This window comes from Leiobunum rupestre, chromosome 6, assembly GCF_980474605.1.
Source record: "Leiobunum rupestre chromosome 6, qqLeiRupe1.1.hap1, whole genome shotgun sequence".
NCBI lineage: Eukaryota > Metazoa > Arthropoda > Arachnida > Opiliones > Sclerosomatidae > Leiobunum > Leiobunum rupestre.
This window is the reverse complement of record NC_143389.1, coordinates 34,491,043-34,503,530: the sequence shown is the minus strand read 5'-3', so window position 1 is coordinate 34,503,530 and position 12,488 is coordinate 34,491,043. Positions and strand designations below refer to the sequence as shown.

At 35.6% G+C, this 12,488-nt stretch overlaps 1 protein-coding gene across 1 annotated transcript; it reads left to right on the top strand.

The window, feature by feature from the left end:
- The first annotated feature begins 8,705 nt into the window (after window positions 1-8,705).
- Window positions 8,706-10,699, top strand: LOC149940694 (arfGAP with SH3 domain, ANK repeat and PH domain-containing protein-like). The gene is made up of 5 exons (XM_090177655.1): window positions 8,706-9,059; window positions 9,124-9,175; window positions 9,261-9,337; window positions 9,394-9,512; window positions 9,576-10,699. The coding sequence occupies exons 1-5, from the start codon at window positions 8,732-8,734 to the stop codon at window positions 9,783-9,785; spliced, it is 786 nt and encodes a 261-aa protein (XP_090033781.1). The 5' UTR covers window positions 8,706-8,731; the 3' UTR covers window positions 9,786-10,699.
- The last annotated feature ends 1,789 nt before the right edge of the window (window positions 10,700-12,488 follow it).

The following is a 12,488-nucleotide window of genomic DNA, read 5'->3' as shown; positions in this document are numbered from 1 at the left end:
GGTAACTAATAGGTGATCTTCCCGCGCAAAAAAAAAAGGCTTATCAGAAAGTGGATTTCAAAACCCCAATTTGTTGTGATACCTAATTTCAGGTATTTATATGGTTCAAAAAGAGAAAACCAGGTAAGATAACATATAATAATCGGGACTATAAGTTTTCGTCGAATTAGGATAGCGAAGCACGAGATTTTATCTCGTGAGTTCTCCGGCTTTAAAGGGATACTGAAATCGGTAAATAACTTGCTTTCTATTGATTTCTACGTGAAAAATAAGTCTGGCGAATGGATCGGTTGCATAAGACTTTGGCGTTTCTACCAGAGATTCTCATTTTACCGGTGTTCAACTGCATTCTCGCAGAGCCACCAGTACAAGAAAACCAAGACAACCTTCCTCGTCTAAGAGAGTTCTGCACGAAATGATGTCGTGATAAGACATAACTTTATAACTTTGTTATCGTGACGAAATTAAATCGTAATACTTTTAAAAATGTTTGGTGCTGTAAATATAAATGGCCGTTTCATTTTCATTATTCATAACCTTTTGGGGCCCCCTAGGTCTCACCCCCCCCCCCCCCCGGCACCACGGGGTCTGCGGGGGCAAGGTTAGTAAAAATTTTTAAAACAAAATTGCGGACAGGTTGTCACGTTTGGGTAGTTTTGGTTTACGCGTCGTTGATTCTGGGTCTGTTCCCAGCCTTCTACTCTAGTATGTGACGTCAGTCCGTTCCATAAAAGCTAGCCTTCCCAAAGTTGCAGTGACGTCACTCGGTTCTAGCCAATAACCTCTATATTCGGACATTAGACCCCCTCAGGGCCGTCGAGAGCGGTTCCGGGCCCCGGTAACATCTTACCTCCGAGCCCCAAAAGAGAGCGTATTTCTTAAAATATCGACGTTTCACGGAAGAAGCATAGTCAAAAAGTTTAAACCCGGGCCCCCTAAGACTGTACGGGCCCCGGTAATTTGGACCGGCTTCCCCCTCTCTTGTCGGGCCTAGACCCCCTTGTGCGGGGGCGCTATTTACGCCAACGAATATATGCATTGGAGCCTTCAAGTTATAAACACTAAACATAAAAATTAAAGTTATTTAAATAAATCTTTGTTCTAACGTTGACCAACCTAAGTAGGCACGAAGTCATAATCTCTTATTGATTTTTGAAATTATATAATTAATAGACAGTTTCAGCTAACCCATTTTTAGACGTTCGCGTAAACGCCTAGAAATATGTTTGCTGAAACTGTCTATTATGTGGTTTCCGCTATAATTCCGAGATGCTTATAATCTCTTTTTGTACCCGTATTGTCTAAATTGGAAATAGAGTCAATCAACGTTTCAAAACGACTAGGACTCTTTAGGAGCAAATAACATATAAGACAGTTTTTGTAAAATTTACTAACATATTTTGGCCTCTAGTATTCGCCTAAGAGAATTGAACTCATTTTCCATGTTAGTAATTAACTCATCTATATCCAAGTCTGAATATAGAAAAAACTTTAGGTTTTTACTAGACATATAATTATTACTAACATAAAGATTGAACATCAAAGGGCCTAAGAAGGAAGCTGCCTCGCGGGACCCCGGACAAAATTTTCCTCCGCCCTAAAAACTTGCTGAATTGTATAGGATGCTTTTTAACGCTGCTTTGAGCGGGGATTTCGCGACACGTCAACTTAGCGTGGGCACGTATTCTAGGATTGAAAATCTAACGGCAGTCATATTTTGCCGGTGATTTTAAATTTAACCACTCGTCCGATTTTAATTTTGAAAACAGATTTGGATTCATATGCCTTAGTCACATATGACTTACACAATCCCTATATAAAAATGTTTTTTTAATAAAGTGTCCCTTGGATATCCTGCCCGGGGAGGGGTGGAAAAGGGCCGCAAAGCTTGTCGTTACGCCACTGCATTTGGTCACCAAAGGCATCCATATTTATTTTAATCCCTACACTTCTTACATTTAATTTTTTTTAATTTATAATTATTGTAGGCCTATATAGGCTTCTGGTACTATATATTTATTGCAATTAATTAAATTTAATTAAGCTTTTTTACAGATTGGACACAGTTGACTAGTACAAAACGGATTGTAAAATTTTATAGCGCTCACCCGGAATTAATAAATAATAATTACGCGACGGCACAATTTCCGTTTCCTGATGACGTAATAACACCAAAATGACGCAATCGCTGTGAAACAGACCTTCATTAAATAATTTTATCCAGTGGCATACTGTTAAATATATTGTGTATTTTTATAATTATTGTAATTTTGTATGTAATTGTTAATTTTAATATGTTGAAGTGTATTCATTTTTGTAAAATCTTGTAGGCTATCGTGTTTAAAATGTCAAATATTGCCAATATGCGTTGGAAAATTTCCTCTTTCTAAAAATGGTCCTTTTTAACAATACAACAATGTAAAACGCGAGAGTGCCCTTCTGGGGGTTTTTCCGAGGCGATAGCGTTGGGCCATCCCTGCCTTGAAAACCCATAAAGAACGGATATTGAAGGCAGGGGACATGGAGTCGTGGTGTGTAGGGGAAGCACCGCAAATTGACGAAGGCTGAACGACCTAAAGGAGATATAGTAAAAATAAATCTTCTCATTAAAACCAAAAAAAAGTTATCGAAAAACAAAAATAATATGCTCGCTAGTAGAAAACAGTTAAAATATCGCTTTAGGTAATTTAGCCCAATTTAATTAGACTTTTCAGTTTCAACCTAAATAGTTAGTGCCGGCCTTAGAGTTTGCGAGGCTCCGTTCAAAATCAGCTTGCGAGGCCTGATTTTGGAGAATTTGTTTTGTGATAAAATACACAAAATGCAGGGTTTTGAGGAAAATATTTTACGCTAAGTTCTTTTACAAATTTTAGGTTAAATGTGTTTAATCATGAAATTATTAATTCATTTGAAATGTCTTAGACAAAGGTGTCATTAACACTGTGTAACTTTCATCGGTCAATTTCTTTTGGCATTTTTTATTCGCTCAACCAAAGGCTCAACTAATAGTACAGTGCGAAAATCAAAAATTGTACCGCTTTTACACGGTTCAATTATTATTTGGGAAAATGAAGATTAAAGAAATTTGCCACAATAGTTGTAATATATAGGCGTCAACACTAAAAATTTCAAATAAAATTATAAACTTCCGCTGTAAATTGAAAATATTTATTCCTTTAATTTCCCCAGTCGCTAGTTTGAAAATGCGTTACAGATCTGATCTACGTAATTATCTTACGTAAGACGAATCAAAACCCCGACTCTTCTTACTTAATCTAATTTGAGAGTGTGAGCCTCCTATAAGTATTTTCCGCAATATAGACTTTGCACGATGATATCAGATCGAGCATCAGATAACGTGACCAATACTTTTTCCCATTGAAACAGAATACAGTTATGGCGGTCATGATAGTTATTGTTGTAATCTTGGAATCGACTGTTGCAGTCGATTTGAGGCAAGCGAAATATACTTCCGCTGACAAGAGGGAAGACTGTAAAAGGCTTGACGTTGAGGTCAGCGCGAAGCCATGTGCACAGTGGCGCGTTTATACCACTTGAGGCCCAAAGCGCAGTTTGATTTTGGGGCCCCTGGTTCAACAATTAAATTTATTAAAAACTACCAGCCGATCATAAATATTTTTCATATGAAAAAGAAGAAAATTCAGCTCATTTCAATGGCTCGAAATGAGGCCCCTAAAAATGCGGGGCCTTAGGCGCGCACCTAATGGGTAAATCTCCACTGCACGTGCAGTTGAGTGTGTCGCACGTGACTACATGTCTTTATTTATGTCTATGGTAGCCACCTAGTTTCAACAAAATCGGTGATAATCACCTCGGGTAGTCTCCTCGTTAGTAGGAATATCCAAGAAAGCTCATTTATTATTATTATTATTACTATAAGATGTTTTCGAAAACACCGTGCGAAAATGATACGTTATCGATCAGGGTGAGAAATAAGGATTTTTTTTAAAACTGGACCTGTGGCCAGTAGAGCCTAGATAGTTTAATTAAAAAACTGGCCACTGGCCATTTACCATTTTTAACCTTCAAAATCAGGCCTTCATATTTTAACGAACTAAAATCTTGAAGGGAAAAACTTTGAATTATTTAAGTGGTCCCTAGGGCCACTAACACCCCGAGCATTTAATTTTTAAACTGGTCCCGCTAATTTTTAAACTTGCGATTGGCCTGTGATAGTGCCTTATTTCTCACACTGTTATCGATTAACCCTGTAGTCGTTTTACCTCTGCCACTTCCTACTAGAATTGAGAACTGGGGAGTTGGTGAAATGGGTCGCCCATTTCCCCAACTGTTCATTACGCCAACTTCGTAAAAAAATTAGTTGGTGAAATGCTCGGTTGGGGAAATGCATAGGGTTTGCGAGTTGGGGGAATGGGCAACTCATTTCCCCAACTGTTCATTACGCCAACTTCGTAAAAAAATTAGTTGGTGAAATGCTCGGTTGGGGAAATGCATAGGGTTTGCGAGTTGGGGGAATGGGCAACTCATTTCCCCAACTGTTCATTACGCCAACTTCGTAAAAAAAATTGGTTGGTGAAATGCTCGGTTGGGGAAATGCATAGGGTTTGCGAGTTGGGGAAATGGGCGACTCATTTCCCCAACTGTTCATTACGCCAACTTCGTAAAAAAATTGGTTGGTGAAATGCTCGGTTGGGGAAATGCAAAGGCTCTTGCGAGTTGGGGGAATGGGCGACTCATTTCCCCAACTGCTCATTACGCCAACTTCTTGAAAAAATTGGTTGGCGAAATGCTCGGTTGGGGAAATGCTTTGGGTTTGCGAGTTGGGGAAATGGGCGACTCATTTCCCCAACTGCTCATTACGCCAACTCCGTAAAAAAATTGGTTGGCGAAATGCTCGGTTGGGGAAATGACCGGTTGGGGAAATGCTTAGTTGGGGAAATGAGTAGTTGGGGAAATGAAAAATTGGTGAAATGGACGGTTGGAGATATGAGAAGTTGGGGAAATGAACCCCACGACATATTTCGAGATTTCTGTATGTGTTGGATGAGGTAGGACTGTTGACGAGGACGATTCTTTAAATTACTAGATTTTAATACTTTTTGGATAAAGTAGGACTGATGACGAAAAAGAAAAAAGCTGAAATGCAAAACAGTACTAACTTTTAAGGGTTGGGGATTTTTCCCGTATTTCAACGCATTTTAGCCTTTTTTAACCATACTAAGTCATATTATATGTCGTCTGTGTGATGTTGACTTATACAATGTCGAATGTATTCTAAGTATTGGCGCCTGACGGCGCCGCGCACTCACTTCGCTCGAGCGCTGGGGGCGCGCGGCGCCTCCCCAACCCCATACTAAAAAAAGCTATGGGCCATCTATAACGCAACCTAGAGGACAGCACCAAGCCTGACGCATCAAGTATCGTCAACCCGATATTAATCCAACCTAATAATATAAATAACCTAACCCATTATCCCCGCCAAAACCCCTAAAATGCATTGAAATACGGCGAAAATACCTGAAATAAAAAAGTAAGTTAGTATGTTTTGCATTTCCACATTTTCTTTTTCGTTATCAGCGTCACGTTATCCACAACGCATTCAAATCTAGGAATTTAAAGAATCGTCCTAGGGAAAATTCACTGTAAAAGGCCAATGTTTAAAAATGCATATCTTTGTTAATATTCATTTTCGCCAAAATAAAATGAAAATTAAAGTAATCCCCATCTTGCCCTCTATCCAAAAAAAATATATAAAAAATCGGGTGGGGGGGCAGCTATTCTACACTTAACCCAAAATTGCTGGCAAATAACAATTTTATATTTATCATATCTTTCTAAATAATAAATTGCGCTTAAAACTTTACGCATTACTGTAATCCTTGACAAATAATAAACAAAAAACAATAACAAAACCAAAAAAGCCGTAAACACATTTTCGGTTTGCATACGTTTTAAAAATGTAGTAATATCTTGTCGTTAAATCTAATTCGTCATCAGTCCTACCTCATCCAACAAGTACAAAAATCTCGAAATATGTCGTATTTTCCTAGGTAAAAATTGCTGGCAAGTCACAATTTTAAATTTATCATAACTTTCTAAATAATAAATTGCGGTTAAAACTTTTTGCATTATTGTAATCCTTCACAAATAATACATCTAAAAAAATAAACAAAACCCAAAAAAAACAAAAGTACCTATTGTTAAAAATAGCCGGACTTTTTAACAATAGGTACTTTGGTTTGTTATTTGTCAAGGATTACAGTAATGCAAAAAGTTTCAACTGCAAATTATTATTTAAAAAGACATGATCAATGTAAAATTGCTACTTGCTAGCAATTTTTACAACGGAAAATACGACATATTTCGAGATTTCTGTAGGTGTTGGATGAGGTAGGACTGATGATGAGGACGATTCTTTAAATTCCTAGATTTTAATACTTTTTGGATAACGTAGGACTGATGACGAAAAAGAAAAAGACTGAAATACAAAACAGTACTAACTTTAAAGGGTTGAGAATTTTTCCCGTATTTCAACGCATTTTAGCCTTTTGTTAACCATTCCATGTCATATTATATGTCTTCTGTGTTATGTTGACTTATACAATGTCGAATGTATTCTAAGTATTGGCGCCTGACGGCGCCGCGCACTCACTTCGCTCGAGCGCTGGGGGCGCACGGCGCCTCCCCAACCTATGGCTCATCTATAACGCAACCTAGAGGACATAAGGTTATGTATTTGTACCCCGCCGTTCCGCTGGGCACTACGGCGGCACACAAGACAAAGAGTCATGCCGGACAAAAATGCACTTTGCGAAACAAACGTTCGGCCAGTGAGACAGCCATAAAGACAGGCTCACATATGGCAAACAAACGCCCTCATCATGGCCCAACAAAAGGCGACACCATGGGCTGCCCTAATTCCCACCCTCGCACAGCTGAGGACTAGAGTGACTTCCTCTTCCACCACACAAATCCTCCCCAGTAGGATATTGAATGCCAAGTATGGAACACCCCCGAGGTTCCAGTGACCCAGCGCCCCGATCACGAGACACCTCCTCGAGGACTCCAGTGACCCAGCAAACCGGGTGTGGACCGCCCCCAAGAGCCCCGCGACACCGAACGCCGGGTGTGGAGCTCCTCAAGAGCTCCAGTGACCCCATCAAACCACTGGATAGGAACAGTGTACCTGTGCAAATCAGCCGCAGGTTATTAGCCATACGTTGCCCGGCTCTCGCCACGAGGAGGCTTTGCAGTCAGGATTTAAGAGAGCCTAGAGGACAGCACCAAGCCTGACACATCAAGTATCGTCAACCCGATATTAATCCAACTAACCTAATAATATAGATAACCTAACCTATTTTCCCCGCCAAAACCCCTAAAATGCATTGAAATACGGCGAAAATACCTGAAATAAAAAAGTAAGTTAGTATGTTTTTCATTTGCACATTTTATTTTTCTTCAGCAGCCCCACGTTATCCACAACGCATTAAAATCTAGGAATTTAAAGAATCGTCCTATAGAAAATTCACTGCAAAAGGCCAATGTTTATAAATTCATATTCATTTCCGCCAAAAATAATTAAAATTAAAATAATCCCCATCTTGCCCTCTATCAAAAAAATATATATAAAAAAATCGGGTGGGGGCAGCTATTCTACACTTTACCCAAAATTGCTGGCAAGTACCAATTTTATATTTATCATATCTTTCTAAATAATAAATTGCGCTTAAAACTTTTAGCATTACTGTAATCCTTGACAAATAATAAAACAAAACCAAAAAAGCCGTAGTAGAAAACACATTTTTGGTTTGCACACGTTTTAAAAATTTAGTAATATCTTGTCGTTAAAACTGATTCGTCATCAGTCCTACTTCATCCCACACGTACAAAAATCTCGAATTATGTCGTATTTTCCGAGGTAAAAATAGCTGGCAAGTAACAATTTTAAATTTATCATATCTTTCTAAATAATAAATTGCGGTTAAAACTTTTTGCATTTTTGTAATCCTTGACAAATAATACATCTAAAAAAATAAACAAAACCCAAATAAAACAAAAGTACCTATTGTTAAAAATAGCCCCAATGGTAGTCAAGTTTGATCCATTGAGTTGGGAATAATACTATCTAGAGCCCCAGTTCAAATTTTCCCCATAGGCTTTAACACAGCGTTAGTGAAGATAGGAACGAAAATCGTGGGAGGGTTATCAACTACGACAAAAGCCACCTATGAGCGAAAAATGCAACTATTTAAATGAAAACTTCTTCGATGGCCCCTGCCGCCACCTATTAGCGACTTTGTGAACTATTATAATTTTAACTTTTGAATTGAAGAGGGAAAGCGACGCGTTTTTAAGAAAACTTTTGAAAACGCGTTTTTTAAATTAAAGTCATGTATATCTGAAAACTCTTTATTAACACAATAAAGGTTTCTTTTGTGAGTTCTTTACTATTTTTTCATCGATTTTGAGTGAAATTTTAAGCATAATGGGTAAGAAATGTGCAGTTTCGTCTTGCGAAAATAATGGAAGAAACAAAAACGTTTCTTGGCATAAGTAGAAGTAGCACTAATATTCCAAAAAAATAGAAGACATTTTTATTCTAAATTATTCAAAATTACAAAAAGGTTTTCAGGTAAAGTGAATCCTTTGTTGCAAAAAAGGCTCACAGCCATTGGAAGATTTAAATTCCAATTTGGTTTTAAAAATTAGTTTTTTTTTCATAGTTCCTGGTCTAAATTCCCATGGAAGTATGAAAAAGAGAGTAGCGCCCCCTCCACCTTCCACCAATCAAACTAATGGAACAAGCGGTTCTCAAGGTCATTCCAGAACGCCTTCCGATCCTGGTGTGTCGCCTGCTACCTCGGGCCATATGCATCGTAGAAATCACTCTACGGATCTAGTCAGTTCTTCAGGCACAAATGCTAATATGGTCGGAGTCATGAGTAGCTCAAGTTCAAGTTCGGAAGGAGGAACTCCTGTCAGTGGAAGCATCTCTAGAGCGCACAGTTTAAGTCAACCACATTCGGAAATGAATGGTAGCCTACTTAGATCAAAAGTGCCACATGGAGTGCCTTTGGGTAAATATGATTATTTTATTGAGGGTTATAGGTAATTTTTATTAATTCTCAATTTTTGTTGAAGCTGGGGCAAAGTTAGTGCTGCCAAAACCCGTTGAATTTCCGGTATTGAAAAGGTATATAGAAAATATCTTTGTTCTTCTTCAATATTATGATATTTGGTAGATTATTTTGAAACTGCATTATTTATAATTAATGAAGCACAACAGACAGAAATTCTGGATCAAACTATGGAACTCTACAAAGACCAAAAGTTCCTCCTCCACCAACCCCATCAGGTATAAGAAGCTAATTGTACTAATTTTGGTGCGAAATTGACGTATTTTTCATACAGTGCATAGCACTCCTAAGTCACAAAGATTGAGCAATGGTCAGTCTACGGAAAGCTTAGCTTCAATTACTTCAGATTGTGAAAGCGTACAATCACAAATACCAGTTCCTCCCCCAAGAAAAGTGAGACTGTTATTTTACATTTTTTAATTTCGGTTTTAAACGTAAAATTTGTCTCATTAACAGAGACATGACAGTTTGAAACCCCGACGATGTAGGGCTCTCTATGATTGTGATGCGGATAGAGAGGATGAACTTTCATTTAAGGAAGGGGAAGTAATTACCATCCTAAGTGAAACTACCGACGATGACGATTGGATGGAAGGAATAATCGAAGGACACCCTGAGAGGAGAGGAGTCTTTCCTTCTAGTTTCGTGCATGTCTTAAAAGATTAGATATGTAAATATTACAGGCCCAGGGAAGTATTCTTTTAGTTCTATTTTTGGGATACTCTCTAAGTCTCTAATTATTAATTCCCACAGAGTTTTTAATTATTTTCCCTTTTAAAAAAACGTATTATAGATCTGTTTACACAGTTGCGTAGTAAGCTTATAAGTATTTTATTACGTGTTTTATCGTTGCTAAGCAACTCGGATTTCTTTATAGCCACTTGTGATACAAAAAGATAACATGGAGATTGATATTGGTGCTCATCACCTGTTTCTCTTTTTATTAAATTTACTGATTGTTTTTAGAATTCCATTTCTCATTCAAGGTGATACCAAAGGGGCTTAAAGATTATAACGGCTCTTTTTTTTTAACTTTGCCTACAATATTTTCCCCTAAAAACCATTTGTACCTCTAGAGCTTATTTAATGCTTAATATTTTAGAATTTTTAGTGCCTTTCTACCTTTGCGAAAAAAACGTTTAGTCAAAATTTATTTTAATAGCTTTTAGATTTAAAAAAAAATTATATAATGCTTCAAAATTCTTTGTAGCTATATTAAAAGATTAATAATATCAGAAGTATATAATGTATCTCTTACAAGTGATAAGTACTCATCGTCGAAGACCATTAATAACATTAACCTAAATTAATTACCTTCTATGGTTCCTGCTGCTTTTTCAAAATGTTTGTTGGAAAACCTATTGTAGGGCAGGAAAATACAATTTTTTTTGGCCTAGAGGGTTACTCCTTTTGTAAGAGATTTATTGTATACGTATGGTAATATGGTATTTTTTCTTCCTTTCAAAACTAGTCAGTTATCTTTTATTTTGTGAGGATAAGAACAAAAATTAAACATTGACAACGCGTGAAATGGTAAAAAAATCCTCCTGTGATCAATATTAGTATGTATATATATATATATATATATATATATATATATATATATATATATTATATATATATTCCTAAAAGAATTATATAATTACGAGAAATATATAATATATATATATATATATATATATATATATATATATATATATATATATATATATATATATATTTCTCGTAATTATATAATTCTTTTAGGAAAAGACATATATTTACGATTTTTCCCTTTAAAATCCATTTGTAAAAAAATAGAGAAAAAAGAAAGCTTATTAATAAGTAGATAAAAATTGTTCTAGGCTAAACTTTTATGAAAAATACGCGAAAAGACCTGTTCTTTGAAAGAGAGCACGTTGCCCAATTTTTACTAGTCTTTTTAATACATAATAAAAAAAATGAAAAAAATCTAAAAAACTGTTTTTACTTTGTGAAGGAAAAATTATCTCCTATTTTGCATAAAATAAAAAAACACAAAATTAGCTGGACATTTTTATTATACAGGGTTCTAAGGAGAATGTTTAACGGGTAATTAACTCTTACCATTCCTTCTACATTGTTTCTGGTAAACCATTTTAATACTCATAGTACCTGCATTGTAAATAACATTAATAGTAGTTTCCTTTAAGTCCCTGCCTTGTATATATTTAAAAACTATATATACATGTATATTTAAAACTGTTTGGAAATGCAGTAATACACGTAATATTATGCAAAAAAACATCTGGGTAATTTCAAGTAAACGAGTTAGATAAATTGATCATATATTCCGTGGAATGTCTTCCAAATCTTTTATTATTTTTCCAACTCTTTCTTAACTGTTTACTATTTCCTACTGAACAAAAAATACTGGTAGTTAAAATTCATTGCATTAATAACGTGACTGTGTATTTGTATAATAAAAAGAAATATTAACAGTAACTGTTTTTGTGCGGTGCCTGAATGTAATGTGTAAATTAACATAATATGTAAATTTTTGCATTTCGCTTGTGTATAATATAATTTTATGCTCCTTTGTTTCATTAATTCTTGCATTAGAAATGAAAGTGTTTTAAAGAAACAATGGTCTTGTTATTCATTCCAGTACTCTAGACTTTTGTACCAGAAAATAAAAAAACAGAAAACAGTCTGCAAAATATTTTATTTAAAGAAAGTACTCTAGGTGGGCTAGAAGACTAACAAGGAGACGACCCGAGGTGTTACACACCGATTTTGTTCAAACTCGGGGGATAGGTAGACCTTCATGTAACTTTAAAAATCCTAAAGGGAATTTATTTAATGGGCAACGGTTTTGCCATGGCAATGAAAAATGTTTTTGACAACATAAAATGGAAATTTTCCCATTGAAAATAACATGGGATTTTGACCGATTTGGGGGAAAATAAAAAAAATACTAAAATTGGGTAAAATAAAGAGATTTCGCTAAAAATTACCAAATTGGGTAAAATAAAGAATAATCGCCAAATGACAACGATTTTGATAATTTTGGGCTATTATAGCTAATTTTGCATGCCTACAATTAAATACGGATGAAAGCGAACAAATTTGGGTTAATAACAACGAATAAAACAATTTTGTATTACACTTTTTCTTAAAATAATCAATAATAATAATTTAAAAATTTTGCTAATTTTGTTTTATTATTTTCCAAATTTGGAAAATAATTTAAAAAATATAAATAAATTTCCATCAATTTATATCAATTTTGATCGTTTTGGATCGAAACTATTGATTTTTATAATTTTTTTCAGTGTTATTAACATTTTTCAAATTTAAAAAAATATTTCAAACAATTTTGAGATAGTTGGTCGAATTTACTTTATTTTT